We start from the raw sequence: 19304 nt of genomic DNA, 5'->3' as shown, positions 1-19304 counted from the left end.
TTGTAATTGTATCCAATTATAAAATTGTGTGGAAGGAAGGTTGTATTTCTCCATTAAAAATTGAAAAGTTAATTCTCAATAATAATTTGATTTAAGGACCATATTCCAAGTTGACACCAAGATTGTCAATATAGGGTTTTATTCTCTATCATTATTTTGGTGTTATACCAAGGACTAGATTCTATATATGGCACCTAATAATAATATTAACATTTATTTATAGCCCGCATTATCATTAAATTCTAAGCGGGAACAAGAATGGATCCTCAGAGGCTTAGCCAAGATTGGGAGGCGGGGCTGGTGTTTGGATGGTGGGGCTAGTGCTGGGCAAGACTTCTTCGGTCTGTGTCCTGAAAATGGCAGATACAAATCAAGGTAAGGTATACACAAGAAGTAGCACATATGAGTTTATCTTGTTGGGCAGACTAGATGGACCGTGCAGGTCTTTTTCTGCCGTCATCTACTATGTAAGTATACATACACAATAAAATTGAAAACAGTATAGACAATACATCATAAACATGTCATCACAACAATCAGTAATATATACAAAAAAATCAGATCCTGGTTCAATATAAAGGTGGCATAATTAGTCATTGGAACCATACGCCTGGAGAAACATGTAAGTCTTCAAGTCCTTCATGAATCGTGCAATACTGAATTATGTTCAGAAGGCATTCCACAGCTTTGAAGCAATGATGTAGAAATAAAAAATTGGCGCCGAAAAAAAGCACTATTCTATAAGCCATGCTCAAAGTTAGGCATGGTTTATAGAATAGTGCTTATGCCTGAGAGTCATGCCTAACTTTTGGTGTGACCATTTGCACTAGCTGAAACATGGTGCAAATGTATGCGCCTAAATTAGGTGCGTATCCCCCCTATTCTATAACAATATGCCTAAATGCTAGGAATGCCCCTGTTCTTCCCTTGACTCTCCCATTTCCGTGCCCCTTTTTTTACTCGCATGTAAAATTTAGGCACATAAGTTCCAATTAAATCTAATTAGTGCCAATAATTGCTTGTTAAAAAGCCAATTATTGGCACTAATTGGCTTGTTATTCAAATAAATTGGGCATGCACACAAGTTTTGTGACTTTTATAGAATTGGAGGGCTAATGGGTGCAGTCATAGACTGCCAACAAGCAGTAGGTAAGGTCTTAAGTAATGATTGTAGATCTTACAGGTTTTATATCAGGGTGCAGTAATGTGGTCAAGTGCGTGGCTTGGATTGGGCACAAACTCAGTCAGACACACAGGGTTTGCAAGCAAAAGGGAAAATATTTTCTTATTTGACACACCATCAGGCTTATTTTTGAAAGAGAAGGACGCCCATCTTTCGACACAAATTGGAAGATGAGCGTCCTTCTCACAGGGTCGCCCAAATCATCATAATCGAAAGCCTATTTTGGGCGTCCCCAACTGCTCTCCGTCGTGGGAATGACCAAAGTTCCTGGGGGCGTGTCAGAGGCGTAGCGAAGGCGGGACTTGGGCGTGCCTAACACAAGGGCGTCCTCGACCAATAATGGAAAAAAAAAGGGCGTCCCTGACGAACACTTGGACAACTTTACCTGGTCCTTTTTTTCTTACGACCAAGGCAGAAAAAGGTGCCCAAACTGACCAGATGACCACCGGAAGGCATCAGGGATGACCTCCCCTTACTCCCCCAGTGGTCACTAACCCCCACCGACCCTCAAAAAACATCTTTAAAAATATTTTGTGCCAGCCTCAAATGTCATACTCAGGTCCATTGCAACAGTCTGCAGGTCCCTGGAGCAATTTTAGTGGGTGAAGTGCACTTCAGGCAGGCGGACCCAGGCCCATCCCCCCCTACTTGTTACACTTGTGGTGGTAAATGTGAGCCCTCCAAAACCCACCAGAAACCCACTGTACCCACATCTAGGTGCTCCCTTCACCTGTAAGGGCTATGGTAGTGGTGTTCAATTGTGGGTAGTGGGTTTTGGAGGGGGGGTTGGGGGGCTCAGCACACAAGGTAAGGGAGCTATGTACCTGGGAGTAATTTATGAAGTCCTCTGCAGTGCCCCATAGGGTGCCCGGTTGGTGTCCTGGCATGTCAGGGGGACCAGTGCACTACGAATGCTGGCTCCTCCCACAACCAAAGGGCTTGCATTTGGTCGTTTCTGAGATGGGCGTCCTTAGTTTCCATTATCGCCGAAAATCAAAAACCAAGTCTAAGGACGACCATCTCTAGGGACGACCTAAATCTCAAGATTTGGGCGTCCCCGACCGTATTATCGAAATGAAAGATGGACGCCCATCTTGTTTCGATAATACGGGTTTCCCCGCCCCTTCACCGGGATGTTTTGCGAGGACGTCCTCAGCAAAACTTGGGTGTCCCTTTTGATTATGCCGCTCCATGTGTCCCTGTTACTTCACAGGCTTTCATCCAGCACAATTCCAGTCTCCAATTAGGGCTAGCTCCCAGCCTAGCCCAACACATTGTCTATTCACATCAAAACAAGCACTTTCTGAACATAACTCAAGGTGTCTCTTACCTTGCCAGTCTTCCCACTCAACTCTGATATCAATGAAGCCTGAACTACACCACTTTGTCTCCTCAAGCACTACAGCTCAGCTTGCAGTGGAGTCCTCTCCTCTCCTGCAAATCTCTGTATCAGGGACCTCCCTGATCTAGTCAGCCTCAGGGCTGTTAGCTCCAACCTGATCTGAGCCCAGTCACTCTGACTCAGCATTAGCCTCAGCCTTGGCAGACTAGCACCACCTGCTGCAAGGTGGCTGAACTGTATCATCAGTGAGGGAGTGCTCTTCCCTATACCATCCACTCCCTCACACAGGGGAAATAGTTGAGACTTGAGTATAAGGCAGACATTTAAGAGGCATATAATAATGAAGTTCCTTTTCTATCAGCAGCCAATTAGGACTGTAAGATTGGTCAGTTTGATTAGATAACCAATGGGCTCTATTACACTAAAGATTAGCAAGGTGGTAGGAATGAAAATCAGGGAATCCAACATCTCCATCTTCTTTAAAAGCTTTGAGAGATTCAAAATTGACTTTTTCTGGGGAGTAGTCAATTTTGAATCTGATTGTAGGATGGTATGTATTGAAAGAACTGTAAAATTGTTTTAGAGTTTCTTCCCCCTCAGTCCAAATCATAAAAATGTCATCAATATACCGGTATTATTTTAGGGGTGTGGTCTGATATGTATTCAGAAATCTCTCTTCCAGTTCAGCCATAAGGAGGATAGCTTATTGGGGTGCTGCCCTGGTGCCCATTTTTTGGACACCACAGTTTCAATCAGCAATGGCTACATACAAACATCCATATATAGGAAACCCACAGACAAATGCAGCTACCTCCACAACTCCAGCTTCCACCCTTCACATACAAAAAAAAAATCCATTATCCACAGCCAAGCCACAAGATACCACCGTATCTGCTCTGACCCAGGGGACAGAGATAGGCACCTCAAAATCCTGACTGCATCCTTCGAACAGAAAGGATACAACCCCAAAATAATCTCCAAGAATATTGCCTCCTCCTTCAAAACACCCAGGGAAAATCTGCTACAATAAAAGGAAAAGAAAGCCACAGACAGAACCACCCTTATAGTGACATACACAGAGCTGGAAAAACTGAGGAAAATCATAAGAGATCTGCAGCCACTACTCCAGGAGGATGAATTACTGAAAGAGCTATTCCCATCCCCACCAGTGTTAGCCTTTCGACAGCCACCCAATTTAAAACACAAGCTATTGAGAAGCAAGCTCTCAACAGAGACCCAAAAAGAAGAGACTGGCACACATCCTTGCAATATATCCAGCTGCAAACTATGCCAAAACATTTCACAAGACCCCACAGTCATTCACAAAGGAAAAATATTCAGCATAAAGGAATCCTTCACATGCTCATCTTCCAATGTAGTATATGTCATCCAGTGTAAAAAAAAATGTGATGAAGGGTGCTATATTGAAGAAACAAGCCAGATGCTGAAGAAGAGATTTAATTTACATAGACATCATATGAAAAATGCCAGTGCCAACCAAGATGTTACCTCTATGGGACGGCACTTTACAAAACCAGAACACTGTACTAATGATTTTATAGTGAGAATACTTAAAGGAAACTTTTAAACAATACAGGAACGCAAGACCTTTGAAGTCAAAATGATTAAATATTTTGACACCCACCAGACAGGACTTAACAAAGATCTTGGTTTTCTAGCCCATTATAAACCATGAAATTTCACTGCTTTGTCACCCTCTGATCACCATGCATATCTCCCTGTCCCCCATCCTCTCAGCCCTCTCTGTTTCTCACCTAGCCCACCCCTCCCTCATCCTTTCAGACTGTCACTGAAATACTTTGATGTTTCACTTATATATGCTGTTACTTATCAAAATTTGCTTATTTCTGATCTGATGAAGAAGGGCTACTACCTTTGAAAGCTAATCAAAAAATGTATTTAGTCCAATAAAAAGGTATCATCTTATTTTCTTTTCTGTATTATTGTAACACTAGTAAAAAAGCCCCATTTCTGATGCAAATGAAACGGGGGCTAGCAAGGTTTTCTTCTGTGTGCATGTGGGAGTGTGTGTGTCCCTGCCCTCTGCCCTCTCTCCCCTCCCCCCTCTGAGTCCTTCACTGTTACAGAGAGTGATTTGATTTCCTGCTTTGCTGTGTTTTCCTTCACTGTTTGTGTTACAGAGAGAGCAAGGGCGGGGCAGACACTCATGGGGAAACTGGATATCTCTCCCCCTTCACACTTCCGGCTGGAGGCTTCATAGAACGTTGGTGGTGCCTTTTATATAGAGAGATGATTATATCTGCCCCTTGCCTTTTAATAAATGAAAAAAGTTTCTTTCCTTTTATGGGCTGGTTTAAACCTTTGACATTGAAGAACAATATTTTAAGAGGAGACATAATTAATATAATATATGGGATCCTGAAACAAAACAATAGTGATTCCATTGAGAGATGTTATGCAATTCTTTCTTCCCTGAAAAACAATATGAAAACTGATAACTAGTAGGAATATTTTCCTTATTCCCACATCTATAAATGGGTAATTTACAATAGGATAGAGAAGCATAACTCTAAAGGTTCATAGAGGAGACACTCCCTAAATAGAATATTTTTACGATACGTTCTGGACAAACAGGCTATTGTTGAAAGTAGAAATCGAGTTAAAGTGTAAAGAGGGATTTCACCCAAGGGATTTCAGCCTGCTTCAGTACTTTAGGGACCTCTCTTACCCAAGAGTTTTCAGCCTGCCACTGCTTCTCCCCTCTGGGACTCCTTCCCACCTGCCTAATCAATCCCTGACTTCTGCTCTCACAACCAATCATTCTCCTTCCATTAGCTTCCACCACACCCATACCAGCTGAGTTAAGCATTAGACTAATGATGAACTCCTGCACACAGGGTTTCCTGACTCTCTTTCCCCCTAGTGGCAGCCAATCTACACATCCTGCCAGCTTACACCCCTTCCCGGGCACTGCACTCCATGGATAAATCATTCTTATCTGTTCCCTTCTCCACTACTGCCAACTCCAGACTTCGCGCCTTCTGTCTCGCTGCACCCTACGCCTGGAATAAACTTCCTGAGCCCCTACGTCTTGCCCCATCCTTTGCCACCTTTAAATCTAGACTGAAAGCCCACCTCTTTAACATTGCTTTTGACTCGTAACCACTTGTAACCACTCGCCTCCACCTACCCTCCTCTCCTCCTTCCTGTACACATTAATTGATTTGATTTGCTTACTTTATTTTTTGTCTATTAGATTGTAAGCTCTTTGAGCAGGGACTGTCTTTCTTCTATGTTTGTGCAGTGCTGCGTACGCCTTGTAGCGCTATAGAAATGCTAAATAGTAGTAGTAATAGTAGTAATGTCTTCCCCTATTGCAGCTAGGAGTCCAGTCCGAGTTCCTCATCTCACCCCCTGGCTCCTTGCCTGCAATGCCTTCTGGGACTTGTATTTCAAACTGACACTGCCTTAACCCAACTATCCTGGCTTGCATGGATTCATGTTCAGTCCTATCTGAGATAGTGCCATTTGTACCCAGGTACCTCTAAGTGCAGCCAAGGATAGAACAATCTCCTCCAGCCACAGGCTTCCGGTACAGTCAAGAAGTAAATGTCCACAAGCAACTTCAATCTTAAGGACTTTATTCCATGCAGGTTTCTAGTAGGCCTGATACACAGTTCCAACAGCAACATTCACCTTCAATCTTAAGCACATATAAGCCACCTGAAAGTGTGTGGCAAATAGTCCCCTTTAAGCAGTAGGCTATCAGCACATACCAGGATTCAATACAGGCTCACAGTCAGCTCCAGTCTGGGATCTTTATCCAGTGCACAATAAGCAGTAGTTCAATTCCAAATAGAAGCAATTAATTCAGTTCATCATCACAGTTAAATCACAAAAGCAGCAGTTTCTACCTTCTATTCTCTTTACCTTCAGGAGAGTTCAATACTTTAGGGACTCCTCATACCCAAGGGATTTCACTCTGCATCAGCTTCACTGGTAAATTCAATAGGGACCTCCCTTTCCCAAGGATTTTCAGCCTGCAAATACTTTTGGGACTTCCTCACATCCAAGGGATTTCAGCCTGCTTCAGTACTTTAGGGACCTCTCTTACCCAAGGGTTTTCAGCCTACAACTGCTTCTCCCCTCTGGGACTCCTTCCCACCTGCCTAATCAATCCCTGGCTTCTGCTCTCACAACCAATCAATCTCCTTCCATTAGCTTCCACCACACCCATACCAGCTGAGTTAAGCATTAGACTAATGATGAGCTCCTGCACACAGGGTTTCCTAACTCTCTTTCCCCCTAGTGGCAGCCAATCTACATATCCTGCCAGCTTACACTCATCAGGGGCGTAGCCAGACACCCAATTTTGGGTGGGCCTGGGCCCAAGATGGGTGGGCAGAAGAACTCCGCCTTGTCCCACAAGTAATTTGGTCTCTCTCTTGCCTGGTATGCCTATGGTAATATGGTCTCTCAAACATCCCCCTCCCCCGCATACCTTTTAAATAGCAGATTTTCACTGGCAACAAGCAGCAACTAATACACAGTGTTCATGATGGCCCCACAGCCTTCCCTCTGATGCAACTTCGTGTTTCTGCATAAGCAGGAATACATCAGAGGGAAGGCTGCAGGGCCGGTGCGAACATGTGTAAGTTGCTGCTTGTAGCAGGCAAAGATCTTCTATTTAAAAGGTATGCAGGAGGGACAGTTGGGAGTTTTCGGCTGGTGGGGCTTGGGAATCCCTGCCAGCCACATTACAGATGTGCTGCTATTGAGTGGGCCTGAACCCAAAGTGGATGGGCCTAGGCCCACCCAGGCCCACCCTTGGCTACGCCACTGACACCCATGTCTTCCCCTATTGCAGCTAGGAGTTCAGTCCGGGTTCCTCATCTCACCCCCTGGCTCCTTGCCTGCAATGCCTTCTGGGACTTGTATTTCAAACTGACACTGCCTTAACCCAACTATCCTGGATGTGACTTTATCACAGCGCATAGGCCCTTACACTCCTTTGTAAAAGGGCCCCAAGGGTGTTAAGGTGGGATTTGTACCTGGATCCCTTTATGTGAAGTCCATTGCACTGACCACTAGGCTGCCCCTCTGCTCTGCTGGGATGTGTGTGACACACAGCTATCCCTATGGCTTGTTTTTGTGCGTTGTTCTCTAAGACGTTTTTGTTTTTTGTTTTTTTTTTATAATGGTACCTAAAGATATAAGTACTGAACACAAAACATCTGGAAAATAGTGATTTTATGAAACCAAAAAATTGTTATGTTCAGGCTAAGATTTGTAGATATTTTCAGCAAAACATCTACAATTGGACTTGAGTGTTATATCAAAAATGCACTTCTATGTTTCTCCCAACTTTTTCAGTGAAGCCTGTGGAAACAATCAGGCAGTAGAGCTGCAGAATTTAGGAGGCAGTACAACAAATTGAAAAAAAAATGAAGCATTGTTTTCACCTGGAACACTGGACTTTGTACTTGTCAATGAAGTCCTGAAGATCATTTGGTTCCAAGTAAGTAGTTTTGTTGGCATACGTCACCAGCATTCTGGCAGTGTATAGAAGGCCAAATTTGGCACCAAGATCCCTGAGATCATTTCTCATAGCAATTGTGACTCTGTGAACTTAGTGAGATCTGGTATGAATAAGATTTTTCAGCCTTGAAAAGGAATTTGTTTTTTTCTGTCTAGCAGTGTTTTGTATTAGTAGCGCATGTTGATATCTTAGCAACTTCACCAATACAGGCCTTGGATATTTGTTGTCCTTCAATAGTCTTGACGGAACTCTGTGTGCCTTCTCAAGTTCCAAAACAGGGTTGGAGGAGAGATCCAGCATTTTTGGTATCCAAGTTAATAGGAAAGAGAGCATATCAGAATCCTCTGTGGATTTTGGCAGACCAAGCATTCTGATATTGGATCTTCTATTCCTGTTGGAGAGATCTTCCAGGTCTAAATGTACATCTGAGAGCTGGCCTTAACGGTCAAACCTAACCACAGACTGGGCAAACCCTGAGGGATAAGCAGCATAGGTATGGGTGGGAAGGAGGTTAGGACTGGTTAGGGAAGGAGGGGGGAGGAGGAGGGGAAGGAAGGAAGCAGGCTTGAGAAACGGAGACAATTTTAAAATATTTACCCGCCAGGACACTCCTTTTGGACTGGATGAGAAATCCTGGTGGGGGGGCTGGACTAAGGGCTGGTATTTAAAGGCCTGCCTCTGGGGGAGCAGGGTCTTTTTCCTGCTCCTTGGAGGTGGCTGTTTTCCCACCCACCTTCCCTGGAGGGCCTGGGGATGCAAAATAAATAAATGTTTGTTGGAACTGGTGGTTTTGGCTAATGTCACAGCTTAGGGGTGGGGGAGTGACACCCAAGCTATCGGGGCGTGAACTCATCAGGTGATGAGAGCTTAGTAGGAAGCTAAGTGAGGTGGGTCAGGTGACCCGGATTAGGTAAGGCATGGAGGGCCATGCTGTACCATGCCCTAGCTGTCATGGTGGGACGGAAAGGGTGGAAGATTTGTAAATAGTTAAATATCTTAAGGTAGCTCAGGGAAGTTATGTTTTTGAGTGCTAGTATGCAAAACTTGTTAATTTAATAAAGCAAAATTGAAGCCCTTTTTGGTTACCATACTTACTGTTATATTGATTTGTGGATATGGGATGAAAGGGGAGGGGGAGGGATTTGAAAGGAAGAGGGAAGGGTACTGGTACAAGGAGTGACAAGTCCCAGATCCAGGCATTATTGAAGTTTTCTTATGTCTTCATTATTCTTAGAAGTTTTTTTTCATCTCTGGTTTAGTTTGGGCAGTGTGCTGTTCTAATTCTTCCAACTTTTGCTGTGAGATATTAAATTTAATATTAAGATTTTCAATAACTTTCTGCATGTCTCTTGTTAGCGCCAATTGTGTTTTCAGCATATCTTTAAGGTTTGTATCTCTGTTAAAATATAGATCTTGTGTTTTGCTTTTTTCCTTGTCAGCCATCTTGTCCGGCATTGGAGGTGTAATTTTAGGCATCTTGAGACTTGAAGAAACAGTGAATTGCAAATCAATTTTTGTAGTTTTGTTTTCAACCATAACAGTTCCACAGACAGTGAATATTGAGTAAAGATGAAGTTTAAAGATCATCCGGTTGCCAATTTTCAAGCAATTAGTGTCTTGTAGAGGAAGAGCTCCTACAACATGTGTCCATTCAGGTCGAGTTCTCTAGCGCCCCCACCTGGTTCAAATATACCAGGAGTGGGCAACCACAGTCCTCAAGGGCCACAACCCAGTTGGGTTTTCAAGATTGCCACAATGAATATGTATGAGATCTATTTGCATACAATGGAAGCAGTAGATGCAAATCAATCTCATGCATATTCATTGTGGAAATCCTGAAAACCTGACTGGGTTGTGGCCCTCAAGGACCATGGTTGACCACCCTTGAAATATTCAGTCAGGCCTGGGCGGCAGAGAAGGAAGATGCAGCCTGACATGTGGCCATATTCTTCCTCTTTTTTCTTGCTATGATGAGCGCAGGATGGTAGAAGGGGAAATGTGAATCACTGCAGCAGCCAATTCTGCACAGCAAGGATACACAATGTAAATTCTGCATTGCACAGTTGCACAAAATTTCCTGAGGAGTATTGTACATAGAACATAAATAACTTAACAATGCAAATTAATCTCCAGTTATGGGATTCTTCCCAGACTGAAACCTTTTAATACATCAGTGCACAAATGATCTAACCTGTTCTACATGAGTTTTAGAAATCACATGGGTCCCTTCAAATGTCACTTCGGAGATATTATTCACATCTGAAGATGGAACCCTAGCTCAGTGCTTCTCAACCCAGTCCTTGAGGCACACCTAGCCCCATCAGATTTTCAGGATATCCACAATGAATATGCACGAGATAGATTCACATACCAAGGAAGCAGTGCATGCAGATCTATCTCATGTATATTCATTGTGGCTATCCTGAAAAACCTGATGGGACTAGGTGTGCCTCAGGGACTGGGTTGCGAAGTATTGCCCTCCTAGCTCTTATTCAATAATTTGAGATGACAGTTACAGTGAGCCATTAAAAGCCATTTCAGCATGCAGAGAATCCAGTTTACTCCAAGAGCTATATGGAACTAGATCATTGTGTTACATATTCCTGTCACTAAACTAAAAATGAAATGCTTTTCTCTACTTCTGATGTCCTGGTGAGTTTTTTTTTTTTTCCTAATCAAATTGATTGCAGTCTTTTTTTTTTTTTTTTTCTGTTGCTGTATCCCCAGGAGGCAGCATTGTTGGTGGGATGGAGGGAAGAGTGACAGGAAGGAAGGGATTGAATTATGGAGCTTAGTTTTTCTCTGCTTTGCTCTGCCTACTCCAGCTTTACCCTCTCCTGTCTTGTTCACTGCAAGGAACAAAGGGGTGGGGGTAAATGACAAGGAGTTCAACATAATTCTTAACATTATGGGACTTAAATAGAACCCGTTCACAACAGGTCTTCAATGCACTGAAGCTTAGATGGATGACTAATGGTTATTGTGAAGCAGCTGTCAACTAACTCCAAACCATGAGGAACCTTGCAAAACAGCCCTGGATTGTTATAGCCAGCTCTGATCTCAAGACCTATCGGACAGCTCTGGCTTATACGAATTGATTTTATTTAATAATTTGATATACCACTTTACACACGATATTTAAAGCAGGATGGGATGGACCAGGATCTACCTTTTTAAAGAGCCAAATATATATATGGAAATATCCAGTATGTACCTGAATGTAACTCACCTTGAGCTACTACTGAAAAAGGTGTGAGCAAAATCTAAATAAATAATAATAATAAATAATAATATGCCAAATTATCTGGCTGAAATGCCAAGTACAATATCTGAAAACCATCTGTTTCTGTTGCTAGCATCAATGCTCCAGAGAGTTTCCAGTAGAATGACTTAAATGTTTTCATAACAATTTGCCTTGTGTACTCTGTGTTATTTTGTACAGTAGACAGATTGTTCCTTAGGGCACAGTCTGTGGTGATTGTAAACTTTCATGGAATGCCTGTGATTTTGATTTATTCAACGCAACCTCCTCTTTTCAGCAACAGGTACCCACAAACCAGAGTTTAGGCTGGACATTTTTCAGTGCTTTGATGGGAATAATATAAGGACAACAGGCATTGAGTATGACAATAGATAGATTAAACAAAACATGAAAAAGGAATAATAAACAATAATCCAGTAGCCCCCTCTTCCCACACCCACCCACCTCAGTTTGTTTAACTGAAGCTAGAAAGTGTATGTACCAAACTTTATTCTGTATAATATTTTAAGAGTGGTCCCAAAAAGCAAGAAGGCAACCGATGCCAAACAGGCAGAAGAACAGACCAGCATAAAAAGTAGACCAGAAGACTTCTATTATCACACTACTTGAAGTGTTACAAACATGTTCCTGATATAGCCACATTTTGCCCTACCCAGGGCTACGTTAGGAGCATGTTTTTAACACTTCAAGGGTGAAATCCAGCTACCACCACCACTCTAATTATACCAAACTCTCTTCTTCTGCTAACATTTCAAGAGTGAATGTTAGGCAGATCTGCAGTCATAATACTTCAGATTGATGCTATGAGATCTCAGGGCTGGGCATGGAAGACTTCCCAAAGAAAGGTCAGGGTCATGGATGTAATATAACATCTTTCTGTGATACAACCAAAGCAGTTTACATATTATAAGCAGGCACTTTCTCTGTTCCTAGTTGGCTCACAATCTATATTTTGGGGCAATGGAGGGTTAAGTGACTTACCCAGGATCAGAAGATGCGTCAGTGGGAATCAAACCCGGTTCCCCAGGTTCTCAGGCCACTGCCCTAACCCCTAGGTGCAGGAGGATGTAAATTGATGACCAGAGCAGGAGTTTTTTCCCCTCTGAGCCAGCATTAACTCAATGATTCCGCATGGTGTCAAGGGACTGAACCAGTAATGACACACATCCCTAGCACAATGTGAGGAGATTCTCAGCTCTCTCAGCCTCTACTGACCTAATGTCACAGTACAGTGTTAGGAAGCAGTTTTCTCTGTGATCCAGTACTGAGATTATTATTAACCATAACTCTACAGGTGATAACTTAGGTATAAAATTCTAAGCCAGTATTTTAAGATGGTTTTGGCAACTAGCCAGTGGCGTAGCCAAGGGTGGGCTCGGGTGGGCCCATGCCCACCCATTTTGGGCTCAGGCCCACCCAATAGCAGCACATCTATGATGTGGCTGGCAGGGATTCCCCAAGCCCCACCAGCCGAAAACTCCCAACAACTGTCCCTCCTGCATACTTTGTAAATACCAGATGCCTGCAGTGAGCAGCGACTGATACATACTGCTCGCACAAGCCCCACAGCCTTCCCGCTGATGTATTCCCGCCTATGCAGGAAGTTACATCAGAGGGAAGGCTGTGAGGCCAACATGAGCAGTGTGTATTAGTTGCTGCTCGCTGTCAGTGAAAATCTGCTATTTAAAGAGTATGCAGGGGAGGTGCTGATGTTTGAGGGACCATATGGCATGCAGGTGAGAGAGGGAGAGACCAAATCACTTGCGGAGTACTTCTGCCCACCCATCTTGGGCCCAGGCCCACCCAAAATTGGGTGTCTGGCTACGCCCCTGCAACTAGCAGAGACCTCAGAAGCAGGTCTGAGGGACCGAAATGCCATTAATGTGTTTCAGTAAGTGTCGGGGGTCCGAAGATTAACACAGCGCAGTGATTGCTCATGCAGCTAAGTAGTTGCATTTGCATAGATAGATGTTTGCAAAGCAGGTTTCGAAAATACCGGTGGTGGGAAGCGGGACTGGTGGTTGGGAGGCGGGGATAGTGCTGGGCAGACTTGTACGGTCTGTGCCAGAGCCGGTGGTTGGGAGGCGGGGCTGGTGGTTGGGAGGCGGGGATAGTGCTGGGCAGACTTATACGGTCTGTGCCGTGAAGAGCACAGGTACAAATCAAAGTAGGGTATACACAAAAAGTAGCACATATGAGTTATCTTGTTGGGCAGATTGGATGGACCGTGCAGGTCTTTTTCTGCCGTCATCCACTATGTTACTATGTTAAAAAGATTTTCATCCAAATGCTGATTTGACACTTTTTAAATGTTCTTCTCTTTTGAAAATGAGCCCCATAATAGCACAGTAGATGACGACAGATGCTAGGCTGCACAGAGAGGGGTATAACCAGACATATGAAATTTTTCATGAAGCATATGTTACAAGTATATTAGTTTGATACACTTTATTAGTTTAACTTACTGATTAGAATAAAGCATTATATAGGAAGTCAAATACAAGTGATTGATAACGATAAGCAGGATCAGGATTTGAAACAGCTTAGTGCTTAGGGCCCCTTTTACTAAGCAGCGGCAAAAGGGGACCTGTACTGGCGTGGGCGCATGTTTTTTGACGCGCTGGTAAAAGGTAGGTCTTTTTTTTTTTTTTAAATGAAGCACTTGCTGCACAGCCTTTTCAGGGAGTAGCCCTTACTGCCACCAACTGAGGCAGTAACCAGGCAGCGGCACTGCCCAATTACCGCTGGGTACACACCATCGCTACAAAAATTAATATATTTTTGTAGTGACAGATATGACGGCGTTCTGGGAGTGGGAAGTACTGCCAGGCTGCTGCAGTAGCGCTGTGTGCGTCTGGTAGCGCTATACAAATGCTAATAATAATAATAATAACCCCTAACCAATGTACAAAGCAGAGCCCCTACCACTGTTCCTTCTAAGCTGAGCGGGAGTCCTCCAACTGCATTGTGGCCAGTGGGTGGTGGTACTTCAATATTGTGTTTTTAATCACTAGGGACAGGCAAGTTCCCTGGAGTCCTGCAGAGCTTGTCTGTCCCTTACTATTGAAAATGTGATCGTGAAACAGCACCCTCTACTGGCAGGACTGTAGGTGGATGGCTCTCGCTCAGCTTAGAGGGAACAGTGGCCCCCACTCAGGAGTACTGAGCTTTGCCTCAGACTTGAATGGAGTGCCAGGTAGAAAGTGATTATTGTTTAGGAGACTAGGAGACACTCCTGGTCAGGGTGATCCTCCAGTTTAATATGTTTGTATATGAAGATGTCTGCATTTATGCTAAACTGAGCTAAGCAAATCTTTCTTTTTACCTTATTCTTCATTGTGCATGTGTGAGTTCTTTGTTTCTCTCTGGGGTGGCTGACTGGAAGGCTTATCTTGTTACCAGCTGAGTTGTATTTGTACAGCGATATTTTTACTGGAGTCATTATCATTTGTTTTTAATTTCTTTCTCTCACTTGCTTACAAAGCTGGAAATTAAGGTGCCAACTGATTCTTTCTTTTAATGGACATGCTAATCTGGTCCTGGTTTTATTCCCTGCGTGCTTGGATTTGTAGTACTGCTGCTTTTCTGATGGAGGGGAATCCAAATACACTACCAGGCATGCACCGGGGGGGGGGGGGGGGGGGGGGGGGAACTAAAACCAGGACTGGATCAGCCTGTCCATAAAAAGAAATGGAGCCAGCGGACTCTGTAGACTCTGGAATTACAATACTATCCTACTTTGCTCCCTGCAGCTTTCTGACACTTGCACAGAGGGAGGAGATGGGGAAGGGCCTGAAGACAGCAAAGAGCCTCAGGAGGAGGAAGATGAAGAGGAGGAGAAAGATGAACCCAGCTCCAGTCCCCAGTCAGACACAGACCCAACCAGAGAGCTAGCAGTGGGGTCACCCCCTGAAGTGTTCAGCCCTTCTATTGGAAGGACACGACGCCTCTCTGACTTTCGCAGTTGTCTGTCAGGGGATGGCCTCTTCAGCTCTGAAGAAGGTAAGCACAACTTTACCAGCTTCTAGTAAATGCTTTACTTAACTGTTACACTGCCTTTGTGAGGTCTTGGCCCTCTGTGCAGGGGTGTAGCTACGTGGGCCACGGGGGCATGGGCCCCCGTAGATTTGGCACTAACCCCCCCCCTTCCCTGCCGTTGGGTACATCAGACTCACAGAAACAGAAGCCTGCCCTTGCAGATCAGCAATGCGGCCGCGCTGGAGAAGAGGACTTTAGCTGGCGGTTGTTGGGGACCCCCGCCAGCAAAGGTACCCGATGGCGGCGGCGGGGGAGGGTTGGTGGCGGCAGGAAGAGGGGGTCCAAAGGGTTGGTGCTGGGGGGGGTCAAAGGTGGTAGTGGAGGCGGGGAGGTAAAAAATGGGGGGGTTAAAAATGGCAGGGGGGTGTCGGCTGCGCCGGGGGGGTAGCTAAAATGTGCCCCCTCACCTCAGGCTCTGGACCTCCATCCCGCCGAAGTCTGGCTACGCCCCTGCCTCTGTGTCAAGCATTTAACCCTGTAAAGGGCCACATTTATCTTTACGCAAAACGGGAAGTCACATAGTGCTCTGTCCCAATGATTGTCAGACCTGCCAAATATCTCATATTCAGTTGGAGGCTCCCATTTTCACAGCTCATCTTCTGCACACTGGCTGGGGAGCAACGATCTCTTGCTGAGCAGTCTCCCCTACCATTGGAAGCAGATGTATTAATAAAATGTCATCTCCTGTTGCCGTAAGACCAGTCTCGCAATAAGAATGGCAAAATCTCACAGCTCTTATTGCCAGAGGTGTAATCAGGTTTTGACGTCAGGGGGATCAGACTTTTGTAAAATAGGCACCAGTCAGTGTCGGCCAGGCAGCGATGGCAATGTTGTTGCTTAGGTGCGGTGGCTGTGGCCAGTCTACCAATGATTAACACAGGCAGGCTGCCTCTGCTGCATCCTGCGATTCCTGCCTACGAGGAAACAGGAAGTTACATCTGGAGGCAGGATCCAGTAGATGTCCCATGACTAGCTGGGGCAGGCAACCTATTTTCTTAACTGCAATTAAAAATATTCAAATTGTGACCATCACCTCAGGAACAGCATATACACTCCTTCCACTGCTAGACACTTTGTTTAAATCAGATGGGCTACTGTTTGTGTGGTGACTGTACAGAATGCAGAGACCACTAGTCCTGAGCATTTTTAATTTAGGAACATACTTTCAATTAGGGCCAGACTCTGAAATAACACAAAACCCTGCAAAAAAAAAAACACTTAAAACCTATATAGAAAACTTACCACACCATAACAGCCCTAACCCATCTATGAAAAGACAGCAACTCTACCGACTCTATTCAACTTAATGATGATTCCCTTAGCCAAACTATTATCAAATCAAAACCTCAACCCATACATATACGCAGACGATGTAACGATCTACATCCCATTTAATCAAGATCTAAAGGAAATTTCCAGTGACATCAACCAAAGTCTCCAGATCATGCATTCATGGGCGGATGCATTTCGGCTGAAACTTAATGCAGAAAAAAACCCAATGCCTAATACTCACCTCTCAACATAACAAGAACAAATTCACCACCATCAACACACCAAACCTGAACCTTCCAATCTTGGACACCCTAAAAATTCTTGGAGTTGCCATCGACCGACAGCTAACACTCGAGAGCCACACGAAAAACACAACCAAGAAGATGTTCCACTCAATGTGGAAATTAAAAAGAGTAAGACCTTTCTTCCCAAGAACTGTTTTCCGCAACCTGGTACAATCAATGGTGCTCAGTCATCTAGACTACTGCAACACACTCTACGCCGGCTGCAAAGAGCAAATAATCAAGAAACTTCAGACAGCCCAGAACACTGCAGCTAGACTCATATTCGGCAAAACAAAATATGAAAGCGCTAAACCCTTACGAGAAAAACTACACTGACTCCCACTTAAAGAACGCATCACGTTCAAAATATGCTCCTTAGTCCACAAAATCATTCACGGTGAGGCACCAGTCTACATGTCAGACCTGATAGACTTACCACCCAGGAATGCCAAAAGATCATCCCGCACATTCCTTAATCTGCACTTCCCTAACTGCAAAGGTCTAAAATACAAACAAATGCACGTGTCAAACTTTACCTACTTGAGCACACAGTTATGGAACGCACTGCCGCTTAACCTAAAAACGATTTACGAACTAATGAACTTCCGCAAACTGTTGAAGACCCATCTCTTTAACAGGCATACCACAAAGATCAACCAATGTGAACACACACAACTCCTCCACATTTATTCAGAACTGTCTTACAATATCTGCTTGTTATACTACTATCATGTCTTATCAGTATCATGTTTGCCCAAGTTCCTCTGTAACACTAAATGTCTATTTTCTAATATATTTTCACTATTCATGATGTATTGTAAGCCACATTGAGCCTGCAAAAAGGTGGGAAAATGTGGGATACAAATGCAATAAATAAATAAATAAAAATAAATTACAGTAGGCCCGACAACATCAGTATACCTGCGACTGGTTAACTGGAACAAGCTGGACTGTTAAGATTCCTACACAGACATTACATGCTAGCAGAATTCTTCACCTCAGGTGGAGGACATGGACAGACGCTCATCTGATACAGAATAGGGAACCACAAAAAAAAATGCAGACAAAAGCTGAAATCATGTGCGTAGTTTGACTATTTCATTTGGGGGGGGGGGGGGCAAAGGATGGGGCAGAGCATATTAATTTGCATATATATATATATATATATATATATATATATATATATATATATATATATATATGCAAATGAATATGCTAATATGGAGGAAGGAAGGAAGGAAGGAAGGAAGGAAGGAAGGGGAAAAGAGCTGGCTTTTTTGGGGAATAACCGTAATGAATATGTATGAGATATCAAGCCAGCTCTTTCTCCCTCCCTCCCTTCCTTCTTTCCTCCATCTTGTAAGGCACTGCCTACCCAACAAAAACAGTGTTAGATATCTGGCCATCTGAATTTATTTATTTTCTCCTCCATCTTGTAAGGCACTGCCTACCCAACAAAAACAGTGTTAGAGTAGTAGACTAAAGATGGACCAATAAAGAACGACAACGTGGATGCAGGCAGCAGCAGCTCACAGGCTAGGCATGATCAGGGCTTTTTTTGAGGGGGTACTTGGGGGTACTGAGTACCGGCACCTTTTTCATTGTCTGCTAAAATGGACCCATGGATTGCAAGTTTTAATGACAGAGCACAGGCTCTATACACCAATTCTTCCTTGTCATAGATTCTGTGACTGGTTGCAGGGGCCCTGGCAATTGTGGGATGGGTTCTTCAGTGATCACCCCACCCCTGAAGGGTGGCCTAGCATTTGAGTACCGGCACCTTTTTTGCTAGATAAAATGCACTGGGCATGATTATTATTTTAAAACATTCTAAGTCCAAATCTCCTCTAACAAGATGGATAAAGAGGTACAGAACGACAACGTGAATGCAGGCAGCAGCAGCAGCAACTCACAGGTTTGCTTGCTGTGTTTTGAGTGAATGGCGACGGCTGCGCGGGGGAGTGGAAAAAAAATGAGATTTTACCAAATGACGTCTTCTTCCTTCTGTGGACTCACTCAGGACTGATAGGCTCAGGCTCAGTCACTTCCACTAGTACGTTCAAGGCTTGCAGCGGTGAACTAGCACCAGTAAAAGCACCAACAAACAGGCAGGCTCGACTCTGTCCTTCGGTTCCCTGCCCTCTCAGCGTCCCACTCAAAAGGAAATGACGTCAGAGGAAGGCGGGAGTCCGGGATGCAGAGAGGGCAGGGAAGCGAAGGACGGAGACTCCATCACGGAGTCGAGCTTGCCTGTTTGTTGGTGCTTTTACTGCAACTTCGGGTGAAAGTTGTAAGTCGTTTCGTTTGGGGGGGCAATGCCCCCCTTGCCCCCCCAGTCTACGCCCATAGCTGAAATGGAGACTCTCCCACCCTCATCCCCAGCCCAAGAAATTCAGACTCCA

General features: G+C 44.2%; 1 protein-coding gene across 3 annotated transcripts in view; it reads left to right on the top strand.

Moving 5' to 3' along the window:
- ARHGEF25 (Rho guanine nucleotide exchange factor 25) overlaps positions 1-19304 on the top strand; it is a 317210-nt gene that overhangs the window by 31224 nt on the left and 266682 nt on the right. For all 3 annotated transcript variants that reach the window (XM_030196600.1, XM_030196599.1, XM_030196597.1), the window contains exon 2: positions 15061-15310. In XM_030196600.1, coding sequence (XP_030052460.1) covers positions 15061-15310 — 250 coding nt within the window. The remainder of the gene's footprint in view (positions 1-15060; positions 15311-19304) is intronic.

The sequence above is a fragment of the Microcaecilia unicolor genome, chromosome 3 (genome assembly GCF_901765095.1).
Source record: "Microcaecilia unicolor chromosome 3, aMicUni1.1, whole genome shotgun sequence".
In the NCBI taxonomy this organism is placed as follows: domain Eukaryota; kingdom Metazoa; phylum Chordata; class Amphibia; order Gymnophiona; family Siphonopidae; genus Microcaecilia; species Microcaecilia unicolor.
The sequence above is the reverse complement of the archived record's forward strand: the minus strand, read 5'-3'. Positions and strand labels throughout refer to the sequence as shown.